At 34.1% G+C, this 16,046-nt stretch overlaps 3 protein-coding genes across 3 annotated transcripts; 2 read left to right on the top strand and 1 right to left on the bottom strand.

Moving 5' to 3' along the window:
- Positions 1-2,525: 2,525 nt before the first annotated feature.
- On the top strand, positions 2,526-3,499 carry LOC111377439 (major allergen Pru ar 1-like). Its single transcript, XM_023000531.1, has 2 exons — positions 2,526-2,807; positions 3,001-3,499. Exons 1-2 carry the CDS (start codon positions 2,624-2,626, stop codon positions 3,300-3,302), a joined length of 486 nt encoding a protein of 161 aa, XP_022856299.1. The 5' UTR covers positions 2,526-2,623; the 3' UTR covers positions 3,303-3,499.
- An 8,661-nt stretch (positions 3,500-12,160) lies between these two features.
- Positions 12,161-13,829, top strand: LOC111377438 (heavy metal-associated isoprenylated plant protein 5-like). Its single transcript, XM_023000530.1, has 3 exons — positions 12,161-12,236; positions 12,388-12,472; positions 12,797-13,829. The coding sequence occupies exons 1-3, from the start codon at positions 12,162-12,164 to the stop codon at positions 13,417-13,419; spliced, it is 783 nt and encodes a 260-aa protein (XP_022856298.1). The 5' UTR covers position 12,161; the 3' UTR covers positions 13,420-13,829.
- Positions 13,830-14,322: 493 nt separating this feature from the next.
- On the bottom strand, positions 14,323-16,035 carry LOC111377437 (chaperone protein DnaJ). Its single transcript, XM_023000529.1, has 4 exons — positions 15,675-16,035; positions 15,527-15,578; positions 15,309-15,376; positions 14,323-14,923 (listed from the first exon to the last, which is right to left on the bottom strand). Exons 1-4 carry the CDS (start codon positions 15,816-15,818, stop codon positions 14,441-14,443), a joined length of 747 nt encoding a protein of 248 aa, XP_022856297.1. The 5' UTR covers positions 15,819-16,035; the 3' UTR covers positions 14,323-14,440.
- Between the last annotated feature and the right edge of the window lie 11 nt (positions 16,036-16,046).

Below are 16,046 nucleotides of genomic sequence, written 5' to 3'. Positions count from 1 at the left end.
ATGAGCAAAATTTTAACTTTTTAAGTTAAACTAAAATATTATTCAATAATTAAAAATTATGGAGTGAATATTATTTATTTTTTATATATTATATATATTGTACTGTCACATTTGAGCATCTTGTACCAAAACTTCTCAATAGGGTCAAATATCACGGCTTTCTTCACATGTCCAGAAGGCATCCAATGAAAACGCGAAAAATATAACAAAATATATTTTATTGACGAGGAGACCAATAGACTTTTGACTATACAGAAATGCTTAAAAAATAGGGTTAAAACTAGGCGGTCGAAGCATGAATAGACAATTTAAAAAATAAAAAGAAAAATAAAAAATCAATCAAATGCTACCAAATTAAAAAATAAAAAGAAAAATAAAAAATCAATCAAATGCTACCAAATCAATCTGTCTACACTTTCGTTGTTTTTAACATGATCAACCATCATTTCCCTTGATATCAGGGAAACATTTTGCCAGGATACAAGTCTTCTTTTATATATTGACACTTGATAATCTAAATGTTGAACTCCTAACTTAAGGGTCTCTCATCGCCTTTGCTCTGGAGTATCGTGAGAGAGGTAAATCGCAGGTTATGCCTCCAAGGATACAGGGTAGAAGGTTGTTTGTACACTTACTCAAAAGCCAAATCCATATTTCAGGATTCGAACCCTTGACTGACGCGACGGTCTCAAGTAAAGTTGGATTTCTCCACCCTTCCCTTTTACCACTTGTAGATGTGCCCTGGGACAATTGACACTTGATATCTAATTATTAAAAGAGAGAGAGAGACTATAACTTTATTCAATATCTTGGACAAAATTCCTCCTTCGATTTGCAAAAGAAAATAAATCTTGATGTTTCTGGCATATTACGCACCATTATCGAAATTAATTATTTTATTATTTCTGAAAAAAGAAAATGTTCAAATAATTTGATTCAAATAAAATGAAACTCCTAGTTTTTGAACTCTCAAATTTTCAAAGAATGCGTGTTTATTGATATTTTAAGAATTTATTGTGTACAAAGTATGATTATATTACTTTCGCTTTACACAAAAAATTCTGTCTGGAGAGAAATTATTCAATTGTACGCAGCGAGTGAATGATAACCACAGATGGAAACATACTTTTCCTTGCGGTGCGCCAATAATTCCTTTAAGCCAAGCATATTGAAGGTCAAGGAGGTGGTCAAAATAATTATTTATGTGCAGAGTACCATTATTTATAAATATGATTTGGTAGAACTCATTATCATACTAGTTATTTTTTTTCCATTTTAAACCATTTGATATGTAATGAACCTTAAAAAATATCTTATGATGCAAATCGATAACGTTATATATTTACTCCCTGATATTAATTCTAATTTAATTAATATTTAAGCATATTCAAATATTATCTTACAACACTTCATGATAATCAGGGGCGGACCCAAACAGTTTGAACTTGTATCATTAACGAAAATAAGATCATATGTTACTACAATAGGATTTTGGTTTGGACTTTTTGGGCATTGGGTTAGGGAAATTAATTGGGTTGACTCACTGCTTTGACAGAAAATTACGTTTTAAACAAGAGAAAAAAAATCCAAAAAACTATGATGTCATTTGACCCACATAACTCTATGTGGCCTCGCCAATGATGATAATGCGCAATATACGTTCAACATTGACTATTTTAATCAAATGTTCCTTGTCAATTTTTGACAAAATGGTAGCTCATGCATGTTGACATTTTTTTAATATTTTGTTGAAAGATCCGCTTATAAAGTTAAGGATTTTCTAACCTTTAATGTTTTTGCTTTTGATTATGATAATAGAAATGGTAACTCAAGAGGTGGAATGAATGATGAACTCTTGTACGAATTTAAGTTATTTTTTAAACGTAATTTTTAAAGCTACTTTCTAAGAAATACTTTTAAGTGCGAATAAACATGCTTTTAAGTGATAATTAAATTAATTCAACGTTTGAAAATATAGAACAATATCGTTAATTGAAGAACCGTGTCGAATAAATTGGTACACAATAAAAATAAATGTAACAAAATTAAGGCGTGGAAAGAAATACAAGCTACAATATTGAAACTGACGTAAATTGAAAGTAAACACATTAACTTCCGAAAAATTTCTTGACTTCATATTTTAAATATTTTTTTCGTATGTTAGGGTCGGAGTATACACGCTCCAAGAATGTATATATGAAGTTTATAAAAGTGATGTGATTTTTTAGAAGATAACAAAAGAATAAAAATAATATATCAATTAATGAACCTACTAATTAAAAATAAAATTCTACTTTAAACTTTCAAATTTTATATATATACGTCTCTTTTTCATGATGTATTAGGTGAGATTCAATGTGAAAAGGGCAGACAAGTGGAACTGGTATGACCATGGCATGCATGTTAAATTTCAAGCTTTCCCACTTAATAAACATTGACTCAGCATCAAAAACCAATTAATTTTTTAGATATTATTTCTCATAATTTTGTTCAGAAACCTTTGGCAATTCACCTATAAATAGGGACATTGTTTCTCATAATTTTGCACACACAAACTTGTTCACTAAACAAGAACCCTTATTTGTATTTCCTCTGCATTTAATCTTTTTTCAAGAAATTAATCATGGGTGTGATCACATATGACCATGAAATCACCTCTTCAATCCCACCAACCAAGATGTTCAAGGCTTTCATTCTTGATTCCGATAACCTCATCCCCAAGGTTTTGCCACAGGCCATCAAGAACGTTGAAATCCTCGAAGGCGATGGTGGAGTTGGAACCGTCAAGTTGATCACTTTCGGCGAAGGTACGATCGATCCCAAATTTCTTATTCCTTGGATATGCTTTGTTGCAAATGAAATGCAATATGACAAGATTTGAATTTTAGACCTTATCACATCTTGACTATTAACTTTTATACTCTCTTTTTGAGAAGCATTACACAGGAAGAGAAAGAACCCCCGGAAAATGATTTTAATCTCGAATTCTTGTATATGCAGGCAGCCAATACAAGAGCGTGAAGCACCGAGTGGACGGGATCGACGAAGCCAACTGCACATACAGCTACAGCATCATTGAAGGAGATGTTCTTGAAGCTGGCGATCTTGAGAAGATCTCTTACGATGTCAAAATCGAACACGCAGCCGATGGAGGATCCATTTGCAAAACCAAAAGCATGTACCACACCAAAGGAATTAAGGAAATCACAGAAGAGAAGATCAAGGAAGGAAAAGAGAAGGCACGCGCCATGTTCAAGGCTATTGAGGCTTACCTCCATGCAAATCCCCACGCTTACAATTGAGTCTTTTCGTGGTATGTTTGGTATGCTTGATTGGATAGTACCGGCTAATACTGCATACCAAGAGATATTGTGGATGTCCATACCCGATTCTGAAGTCTGATCAGTTTGTTGCTTCTATTGGTGTGTGTGTGAGTCTGTGTGTGTTTGAATTTAATAATTTTTTAAGATTGTACAAGAAAAAATAAGCTATAATATAAGTATTGCAAAAAAATTTTTGGAACATTCATTTATGTATTATAAACTTTGAAATATGTTGGATTGAGTCCACAAGATATTTTGATTTTAGATTGAAAGTTTTTCTCTTTATCAAGAGGAAAAGAAAGAATTAGAATGATCGATAGATTTCTCGAAACAATTGAAAATGAACCAAAAAAAATTTAATTCCTGAATCAACTAAAACCCTTTTGAGTACAGAAAAAATCTTATTCAAAATATTCTAAGAGCGGAGCGAATTTTTCTTCAAGAGACCCACGACTATAGAAAGAGAAAGAAACAAATAAATTAAGGAAAAGAAGTCAAAAGGAGCTCTGGTGAAGTGAATTAAACAATAATGGAAATAGCCAAACATGGAGCACATTACAAGATTTTTAAAGTTTTAAGATCTATTGTTGCGCTAAATGCACTTGTTAGAACCGTTTCAGAATCCTCTTCCTACAAACACATCAAGAGAAGGCTTATGGATAACAAGTTTTCTATATGTTGTGATAAATATCGCGAACATTTTCACTTCGAATCTCTTCTTTAGCATATATAAAATTACTATGAGTCATTGTTTACGTACCGCTAGACATAAAAATTAGATCACATCGAGTGAAGAAAAATTAGGGTTTAACCTTTTTAGATCACATCGAGTGAAGAAAATCATAGCAGACATGTAGTTTTTCAGATTTTTATAAAAAAGATAGTGTATTTTAATCCTTACAGCAGAGCACAAACTGTATCTGGTCTCTAGACAATCAAATTAAACCTACACTACCACCGAGTAACGAAGACAAATTTCTCAGAAGAAAGCTTCCAATTCTATTGTTGAGAAGTCAAAATAAAAAAATATAGAATTCTTCAATCTACTATTCCTGATTGAACTTGGAATTCTATGCTTGTTATACATTTTTATTTTTTATTCCACTTTTATCTTAATCTTCTGTTCAAATAAAAAGTTACTTATTTTGACATTAAGATAAGAATTAGTCATACTAGTCACGGTGCTACTTTAGAAGCTCTGGTTGAACAAAAACTAACGATTGCACCATTGGCCGAAGCCAGAATCTACAGTTGAGACGTACTCCGGGATCCATGGATGATTTTCAGATTATAAGATAACATTCATTTATTAAGTTTTGAAATGCTTCTTAATCTCAATTAAGCTTGGATTTACAGAAAGTTTGATATGCTTAATCTCAGTTATCATTCCTTAAGCTGTTTGTACATTTGTCCCCCGTGGGTTCTCTAAATAAACAAATAGAGAGCAGCTCAGCAGCTTAATATAATATGGCCCGCCCAATTCAATTGAAAACCATACATTTCTCGGCCTTTTTGCTAAGATCAAGGGTAGCATTTTTCTTATTGGTTTAATATTTGATATCTTGACCGTTGGCCTAACGCAAAATAAAATTTATTTTTGGAAAATAATCATAATTATCATATTCTAAGATTATGTTTTCACAAATAACAAATTTTGAAAAAAATTATGGAGGAAAGAAGTACGCTCAGTATTTTTCAAATAATTAACTGATTTGTGAAGAATTAAGGTAAACTGATTTGTGAAAAGAAAAATTAAAAACATGATTTCTCTTTTAGTCATTTCAAAAGATGAAAAATCAAACAATTGTAAAATAATTATAACCGATGAATCCCTTTGATATGATGCAAAACGGATAATTTTCTCTTTTAGTTATTTTAAAAGATGAAAGATCAAGCGATTGTAATATAATTGTATTCACGCAACATTTTTTAATAATTTCATTACATTTTAATTACATGAAATATTCATAATCCTAACTCATTCTTTATGTCCTTAACTTGTTCTCATCATATATATATATATATATATATATAATGCCTATTTGAGCCCCATTTTATTGTGACAATGTATTTTGAAATAATAAATTGATGAAGAATGTGTGGTTGAAAAATAAAGAAAAATTTTGAGCTCTTAGCCGGTCATATAATTTTGTTGAAGAATGCATGGCTAAAAAGAAAGAGAGAAAAAAATATTTTAAAAATAATGGAGATTAAATAAGAACAAAAGTACAATGTATCAGAATTTAAATGTAACTTATAAAGTGTATTATTAAATGCATGGGTCTCAAATTTCACTTACATCAAATTTCACTTACAAACACTCAAAGAATTATGTACACCATAATTTTACAAAAACAACATATTTTGAATAATCGACCTCCAATTGGTGGATTTTCTGGGCTCAGTTTCACCAATGTCAACACCACAATTGAACTCAAACCCAATCGACCTAAACAGTTTCTTCCCTTTACGGTTGCTTTACTTGCCCATAAAGAGCTCACCAAGATGTACTATTCCGCACAGGAAATGATCACAAAGTAATCACAGGTGAAGAACAACTGAATAGACAAAAGAGAAAACGGGAAGAAGACCAAAGGCAACGACACTGTCTCTTTTCTCCAATTGCACACACGGGTCGTATGAAGGCAGTGAGAACAAGCAAGTATATAGCCCAAGTAAGGAGTCCAAATATGGTAAGTTAGGTATAGGTTAAAGTCACGGCCCAAAGGCCCAACACTCAAGTCAATGGGCTCCAAAATGGGTAACAACGTAAAGTCCTCCAAGTAAAGGTGAAACGTGTCACGAGCAACACTATTAAATTAGGTCACTTCTAGTGGTCCATACAATTTGGGGTTGGATCGTTCTAATAGTGGCGTTGACATTTCGTTCAGCCATTTGGTCCAAGCCGACTAATATCAAAAACCGATTTTACATTATAGCCCGAGTAGTTATTGGGTATCAAAACCCAACAATCTCCACCTTGATACCCAATAACCTGCAAGCAATAAAAAACACACAGTTTATAACTTGCAAAATCAAGGTAATCCAATAAAATTGGGCTCACAGACCTTACCTCTTGTTTCCAACCTGAAACACACACCATACCTGCTCCGTATACTCATGAGGGCTAAGGTCAAGAACATCCAGGTAGAAACAAGTACTTACAGTGAACAACTAATTATACGATAAAGATATTATATAGGATATCTCACACAGGTCTTTTCAAATTCACGTTCACATAGAATTAAAGATTAACACCAAGTTAATCAGCACACGGTCAAACACATATGCAACAAATGCATAAATGACTCCACGCAAGATCTCACCACACTTATCCTATCCCATTTCGTGTTACTCTCACCTCAAGAGCACATATCTCCTCTCATCGTCCACCATGCTCACTAAATAGATCACACAACTCATGTCAAACTGGAAAGTCACAATAAATCCTAAGTTCAAAGATAATCCTCTATCACCACATCACTTCTTCTAACCTACGTGGATAATGGGACTCCACCTTACAGAAGTGATAGAAGTGCCTCTCTCGCACTCCACCTGTACAGGGTCTCTTTCACAGATAAATATCTCCACTAGTGATCCAAATGTCACACTCCACATCCCCCGTACAAATCACCATATACCCCTAGGCATCCATACTCCACCTTACCAAAAGACATCTAACACATTGCTAATGCATCCTAACCCACTATGCATGCAAACGATCACACCAAGTAATCACATTACCTCAAATTCATGCAAACACACATATCAAACAAATTAAAATGCAACATATAGTCATGCAACAAATTAGGCAATCACACACATGCTGAAAGGATCACACACAGATGCATATGCAGTTACTAGATTTACTCTCTCAATAAACTTCACTGGGGTCATAACTCGACCCCTCAACCAAATTCGTCTCACCTCTCATCTTACATTCTGCTTATCCTTCTTTTTAGGACAATCCCTAATAAAGTGTCCAGACTTACCACAACTATAACACCGCCTACCACTAGACTTGTCCCGTCCCTTGCCCTTCATCTTACCACTTTCATCACTCAAGTCACTACTCGAATCACCACTATTTTGAGCTCTACCTAAATTTATTTGCTTAAATTTCATCATACTCCTTATCATGTGTAACTCACCACTCCTTTTATCTTCATTTTCATCCTTCATTTCCATCTCCTTACTCCTAAGTGAGTTTATGACAATCTCGGGAGTCAACGTATCCCTACCATACTTAATGGCATTTTTAACTTCCTTATATGACTTAGGCATGGAATTAAGTAGGATAATAGTCTTATATGTTTCAAATACGGTTTCTTCACAGTTAACAATATCTTGAACAAGTTTATTGAAAATACCCAAATTTTCATCAAGATCCTTTGAAGGATCCATTTTAAAACTGAAGAAATGCTCAAGAAGATAAATTTTATTAGGAGTGGATTTAAGCAAATATAGATCTTCCAACTTTTTCCAAAGATCTTTTGTGGTTTTCAGTTTTCTTACTTTTCTCAAAACAGCGTCAGACAGATGTAAAATGATTGAGGTATAAGCAAGCTCATCGGCTTCTTCTTTTTGTTCTTTTGAAAAATTAGCTGGAAAATTGCCTTCAATGACTTTTGAAACCTTTTGTTGGACTAAAATACCCTTCATTTTTTGTTGCCAGATTGAAAAATTACCTTTTCCATTAAAAATACCAACTTCGAAATGCGAAGACATTTTTTAAAAACGAAGCAATCAATTGGGCAAATAGATCACACAAAGTAATCCTACGGCCGCAATATACATCGTTCTAGATTTTCAGGGTTTCGTAAGACTCGTGATCTTAGATCAAGAGAACGTTCGAACGGGTAAGGTCTAGATATTCTAACGGAAGTAACAACACAGCGGAATTTACAATGCAACAAAATAGGTATATCCAATCAAACAAAATTTCACGACAATTTTAGCACAAAGCACAATACGCTAATTTATCCAAAAATAAGTATTCAATCGCAACAATTAAGAGCAAGTAATCCTAATTTCTAGCACAAGCAATGGCTGCCAAGTAATGACAACCCCCAACCTATTGTCGCCCCACACGGTGACGTGCTAATGCTGAAATTAACGGGTTAAGCCAATTTATCAGAGCGGACGTATCTGAGTCCGTATAATCGAGAGAGATGCGAATCTACTGTTTTAGGATCACCACTATTCGTCCTAAAGATTCAACAAATATAACCGTGCAGCCTGCCAACAAATGCAGTTCGATTTCTAGGGGCAAAATCGTCCAACTTTTTCTTTGTAACCTGAAACTGAAAACTTCCAACACGAAAAATGTTAAAAATAATGTGAGGAACAAATTGCCTGAAAATAGCTTCTCCAGAAACGGTCGCACGCGCCGTCGCTGACGGTCGCCGTCGCCCAGACGCGTCGGCCACCCAGCACCACCTCCACCTGCAGATCACAAATCCGGCCTCCGTTTCACCAAAAGACGTCTAGATTCACCGAAAATTGAAGTTGCAGATTCGATTTTTGGGAAAAAATTCTGGACAATTTTATTTTTCTGATTTCTGCCAATTTTCTGGTCAAATTTTGCCCAGAAATTCCACCCCAACCTCGTTCTGATACCAAATGTTGAATAATCGACCTCCAATTGGTGGATTTTCCGGGCTCAGTTTCACTAATGTCAACACCACAATCGAACTCAAACCCAATCGACCAAAACAGTTTCTTCCCTTCACGGTTGTTTTACTTGCCCACAAAGAGCTCACCAAGATGTACTATTCCACACAGGAAATGATCACAAAGTAATCACATGTGAAGAACAACCGAATAGACAGAAGAGAAAACGGGAAGCAGACCAAAGGCAACAACACTGGTCATATGGAGGCAGTGAGAAGAAGCAAGTATATAGCCCAAGTAAGGAGTCCAAATATGGTAAGTTAGGTATAGGTTAAAGTCACGGTCCAAAGACCCAACACTCAAGTCAATGGGCTCCAAAATGGGTAACAACGTAAAGCCCTCCAAGTAAAGATAAAATGGGCCACAAGCGACACTATTAAATTAGGTCACTTCTAGTGATCCATACAATTTGGGGTTGGGTCGTTCTAATAGTTGCGTTGACATTTTGTTCAGTCATTTGATCCAAGCCGACTGATAACAAAAATTGGTTTTACATCATAGCTCGAGAAGTTATTGGGTATCAAAACCCAACAACATATTTAAAGATATAGCTGATTTTTGGAAGGCTAAAAATATACACATCTCAAGTTTTAATAACTAGACTACATTGTATTGGCATGAAAGGTTCACAATTTTACACATTGTTATATATATGTCTCAAACTTTTTTCTTTACATTCTTATTCTCAAATTAATATAAATCATTACTGATCATGATTTCTCTCCAAAATTTTCTTTAAAATAGAGTAAAAAAACTCATTCATCCATTGTATTTTTTGAACAAGCAAAATCAATAATACTGCAGAAACGCAAAATATGTAACCCTCATTTTAAAGCACATTAATAAATTATTAAAGGACCTAAAAAATTCTTATCATATAATTGTAAGAATCTTGTAAACCAATGATTAATTAAATTTAAGACTTCTGGCAATCTAATTATGCATAAATAATATGCTAATATTGAATAGGGAAAGGGTACAGTCAATTCGCGATGCTGTATACAAAAGTATTCATTATATATGTTATCTAATACATTATGCGAAACTAATCCTGGACGCAATATTGAATAGAACTTCATATATATTAATTAAAACGCATCTTTTATGCAACATGTTGATTGTTCTTGAGCTTAGAGAAACAAAATAAATCAATTATCATTTTTATAATAATGGGTCGAACAAGATGAGTTTCTATTTATTTTATTTTATATTTAAATCTTAATTTGTGGGATATTAAATGAATTTAATTTATCCGTTAAAATCATATAAATAATCTATTACTTAACCACAAAAAGACACATTCTGTCACAATATTTATTAAATTGGATGATCTCTTTCTTGTGGTAAAAGGATTCCCCATGTCCTAATATATTCTTCACTTGTAAAGCTACTTTTTTTCAATTAAGTCATTTTTCCATGCATGGACAATTTATCTTTTCTATCACTTTGGATATTCCAAAAATGCATTTACAGACAGCTGCGACTTTAGATGACCATCGACACGAAAAGTAAATTCCCTTTGGCTCAACGTCCTGGGATCATGCAAAACACCCATCGCTCACAGGGGTAGTCCATCCCCACATACGTGACTCTATTCATCTTATACTAAATCATCTCATTTAAAAATTTAAACGGTTGAAAAATAAATAATTTTATCTCAATATTTAGAAATTCGTAGCGGGATTTGACTCAAATAATTGAACCAAGGTTGAAGTCGTGTTAAAAAACTAGACAAATTAGTTGGTTTTGTGATTATTTAAAAAGAAAAAAAAATTGTTTTTCAGTTTTGTAGATGGACTTTAGAACTTTTGGGCTTTTCCAATTAGGGCTAGACATGGTCCAAGAATTCAACCGAACCCGAATTTTTAAGTATTTAGTAAGTAAAATCATCTGGTTTAAATTCAATTATAAAACTTTTAGGTTTGGGATCTATTTCATTTGATTAATTATAATTAATTATTTTAATATTTAAAACAGCGCTACATTATTTCAAATAATTATGCTCCCGTTTGGCCCTCATTAAATTAAATTTCATTTTTCTCTCTCCTATTTTCATTCACACAATCTTCCATAAAATAATATTACACGTAAATCGAAAAAATTTCTTTCTTTTTCAACAATTTATTCTCCAAAAAAAAAAATACTATTCTAGGACTATAGAAATGGTTCTTTTGATCATCTCTTTAGTAAGTTCTTCATAAATTTGATTGTTAAAATCACGAAAAGAAGAAGATAGAGCTCACAATAATGAAAAGAGACATAGCCGAATTTCTAATTCGATTTCTCCAGAACTATGGAAATGTACTATGGTAGAATAATAGATTTGGATAAAACTTAGGTTAATTTGATTAAGTTGGATTTGGGCTAAAAAATAGAAAGATGAAAATCATATTTTGAGTTTGGACTAAATTAATTAGTTAACAAATTTATTTAGAAAAAATAAAATAATTTGGCTTATTTAAGATAAATAAATTTAAAAAAATTAAATTGAAAAATTGGATTTTTCGTTTTTTGATTTAGAATCGAGAACTGAACCAAACTCTTCGATTCTCGATTCAGATACATGTTCTAGTATTTAACTTAAGAAGAATCGTTCGATTTGGTTCGGTTCGATTCATTTTAGGTTGGATTCGATTTGAAAGTTTTGTCCGACCATAAGACCAGTCGATCATGTCTAGTTCTTATAATGATGAATTATCCAATTACGTTCAACATGAATTAATTCAATTGGTAATCAAATATCTAGTGCAGGTGAAATTTCTCGTTTCTCGTAAATTTAGTGATGACAAGAATTCAGGATTTTTAAAAAAAGCTTTTATAACATCTGTATTAAGAAAATAATAATAATAAAATAAAAAAAATTTTGATTTTTTTTGTTGGGGCAGACAACTGCGGGAAAAAAAATGAAAAATCGATTGCAATAGTTTGTGCGATGGATTATGTACAGTTTGGTTCCATAACTTCCATCTCAAACCACACACATCACGAATAAACAATTTTTTTTCTCCAAAATATCTGAAATATCTCGTCGAAAAATTTAAACAGTTCAAATGCAAATTCAACAATTTACTTAGTTTACGTGTCGGCAGTCCCTCCACACATATAAGCTCTGTAAAGAGATTCTTTGCATGTCCCACATTCAATGTCTTTTAATATTCCTTCTCCATGCACAAACGGATGCCATTTCTTGATACTCCACTATCATTCCCTCAACGTTCAATCATGGTTCCAGAGTTAGAGGTAAGTTATAAAATCCCATGTCACAAATAGATACATATATTTACGTACAACAATTTTATAGATTTTTACCATATTTTTTTTTATTTTTTTTCTTTTGTTAGGAGAAACACGTTCTTAGTTTGATTCATTTTATTTTTTCTCAAAAATGCAGAAACCTCAGGTCACAGAGATACAAGTCCGAATAGACTGTAATGGTTGTGTACAGAAGATAAAGAAGGCCCTTCAAGGCATTAATGGTAAGTGTTGGCATACGTCGGAACCTCTGACTTGTGCTCTTCTTCCATACGAAAGTAAAATGATAGAGCTTTCAAATGGTGTATGGTTCGTCAAAACTTTAGTTTCAGAAAATTGATGGTTTTTGGAAATTTACATGGCTTGTGCTCTCGAAAAAATCTTTATAAATCAAAGTACGAGTTCGGGTTCGGAAAACCGTTTCTTCCATAGTGCTCGACGTAATATTCTTACTCCATAAAGGGGTTTTTTATGGAGCAGAGTTTGTTTTATGTGTTTATTATTGCTCTCGTGAGAAGGGATGAGGGTTGATAATGTTTGTGTGGCAGGTATATATGATCTCAACATTGATTTTGCCCAGCAAAAAATAATAATAATTGGGTGGGCAGATCCAGAAAGAATAGTTAAAGCCATTAGGAAGACAAGAAAAAATGCCATAATTTGTTCTCAAACAGAACCACCAGACGACCAACCACCACCTGACGGCGAAACACCACAGCCGGAGTCCACTAACCCTCCACCAGAGGCTGATGAAACTACACCAGCAGAGCAGCCAAAAGATCCACCACCACCAGAGTCAAAACCATCCCCTGATGAAACTGCTGATCAACCCTCTAAACCGAAGGATGTTGAAGAGGCTCATGTAATAAACCAACCGCCACCAGAACACGGCGGCGGTTATGGTGGTGGACTTGCTTATTCCTGTGGTGGTACAGGATTCAGAGGCGAGCCACCTCAGCCCATTTATGTGGCTCACAGTTACGATACATACAGACCATCAACTTATGTAACTGAATATGCAAATTTCCAGCCGCCGCCGGCCAGATACTCGTACCAAGGTAGACCTTACCACTACAGCGAGAATTTTCGGGCAGGAAACCATGGCAATGGGAATATTAATATCACTTCAATGTTCAGTGATGAAAATCCAAATGCATGCACAATTGTGTAGATAGGCGATGCTTTGTCCGCCGTCGTCTTGCTGATATCTTGCACCAATATTGTGTACCAAACATGCAGTTAACAGAGAACTCAATAAAATTCATTGGCAATAATTCCTCCAGATAAGTACGTTTCTTGGCTCGGTAATAGTCCGCTTCTATTGAAGTGCGCCATATTCATTCCGCTGGGAAGAATCCAATTAATTATCGGGGTGAAAAACATTAGATATGCCAGCTTCTGTAGGAGATTCCTAGCTTTTAAGGGCAGATAGAATTTATTGTTCCTGCATTCCCCTTCTGTGACGGCTAATAAATTGTACCTGACATTCATTGCTTGTGAAAGAATTCTAATAAAGCTCTGTTGCTCAATGTGTAGCAAATGAGTCTCATCAAATAAGATGTCACTAGCGTAAACGCTTCATGTCTAGTATTATATACCCAACATGTAATAATTAGCTAATGATCCGCACTGATGTCACATATCTAGTGATAATTATTTTACCATCTACGTCTGACGAGTCAGTTTGTTTATCGCAGTCTCAGCAGATGAAAATTTTGCCTCCTCAATTCATTATTGAGTAAGCAGCAATGTTTTGAATCTTTTGATACATACCTTGTATATTACTGTGATACTAATGGTCCGTTTAGCAAGGCTTTTGAAAAGTAAAAAAATGTCTTTTAACTTGTTTGGATAATTTTCTGGAAGTTCTTTTTGTGGTTAGAACTTTTAGAGGAAATTAGCCTAATATTTCCTCAAGAAGCCCTTCTACAATAAGCAAAAGATCTACCAAACGAGTCCTTAAAAAATGAACATTTTTCAAGCCATCTCGTTGTTCGGTATTCACTAGTCTATTCACAGCTTGTTTGATCCACAGTATCATACAACATTGTAAACCAGACAAGATTCATTTTCTTCTTTAATCCTCTTTTTTATAGTTGAGTCTAACATACCAAACATGACAGAGGTATAATTAGAAATGAGGTAAGAGCAAAAGTCGGTAATAAGAAGATTTTCCAAGAACACTATATTGTTCATTTAGATCTGATACAAGCATATCGAGATTTACAGGGTTCCTTTTCTTCTGATCTACATTGAAAGATCGGGGAATCGCTCTTAACAGCCGTGTGAATGCATCTGTTTCGTGTCATAAAGAATTTGAAACTTTCCGGTTTCGTATAGTTGCTGGAACTCTGATGAGGATAGCTCTGAAACTGATAATCTGATGGATTAAAAATTGGAGATTCAGTTTTTGCACCAAAAACAGGGAATTCGCCCTTTAATGCAGCATTGGCTTTCAAACACTTTTCAATGATTGTTGCTTCCTCTTCTAGCCTGGTTCGAAGATTTTTCATTCGCTGTGTAATACCGTTAAATTTTTTCCGTCCCGGATAAAATATTCCTTCAACATCAACATTTCTTCTGCCAGGAGGACGAGAACACTCACTGCAGAAACTATTTTTCCTCTCTGAATCAAATGCTGCTTTTCTTGTATTGTCTGATAGGCAAAAATAGGCCTGTGATCATAAATGCAATGTCTAAGAGCTTAATTTACAAAAAAGATGATTCAGAAATTTCATAAAACTTATTAGAAACTTCAAGAAATATGAATTTTCCATTAAGCAAATATTATGGATTACGCCCTAATCCCTTCACGGAATGCAAATAATTCATATATGGACTATCGGATATTAGTTCAATCTCTGCGTGGTAGAGGACTTTCCTCTTTCCGGTGTATAAGACTTCACATAGTCCAACAAGAAATGAAAATATTTTTTTAATAATTGAAGAATTAAAAGCTCCTTAAATATTAAAAACCAAGATTTCGGCAACAGAAATTCCGTACTTCTGAGAGAATTAAGGAAAAAGAAAGAGGCAAAAACAACCTTAAAAAAGGCTAACCTCAGACACAAGTTTGAATGCAGATTCAGCCTTTGGGTGCTTATTCTTATCAGGATGAAGCTGCAAAGCTGCATAAAGAGGAAAACCTCATTCCAATATAGAAAAAAGCAGAGAGAGTAATTAAGAGTTATAGTCGCGTCCGAACGATAACAATGGTGTTTGTTGTTGGGGTTGAGTCTGATAACTATGATATTATGTCATTATAATTTACAACGTACCAAGTTTGTGATATTGTTTCCTAATGGCATCTACCCCAGCATTCTCTGGCACCTATCAAAGAGGAACAATGTGCAAAACATCACATCATCGCAGAATAAATCCCGAGAAATGGCAGAAAATTAAGAGATCAAGAATTCATATACATACTCCAAGGACAAGGTACCAGTCGATAAACGGCGATTGAATCGCACACCGGTGATGCCGGTGAGCACACGCATTGGCACGGGCCAATATGCTGCAGATTTGTGTAATTAACTTGGATTTTTCTGTTTCATTTTCTGCTTTCCCCATTGATTCAATTCGAATGTAGGGATGAAGAAATGGGTTATATATATAGGAAGGAGCTGTTTTTATGAGTTTTTATGAGCATTTAATAAATGAAACATTCAAATGGAGCGGTTAAGAAAAAAAGTGCAGGGTTTTCGGAGATGGATAGGCGTTTTTGAAAATGGATCAGTTGGTGGGGAAGTGAAGAGCTGGCTAGGTGAATGCTGGTGCCATTGTACACGAACAACTTGA

The sequence above is a fragment of the Olea europaea genome, unplaced genomic scaffold, assembly GCF_002742605.1.
Source record: "Olea europaea var. sylvestris unplaced genomic scaffold, O_europaea_v1 scaffold1656, whole genome shotgun sequence".
NCBI classification, from domain to species: domain Eukaryota; kingdom Viridiplantae; phylum Streptophyta; class Magnoliopsida; order Lamiales; family Oleaceae; genus Olea; species Olea europaea.
The sequence above is the reverse complement of the archived record's forward strand: the minus strand, read 5'-3'. Positions and strand labels throughout refer to the sequence as shown.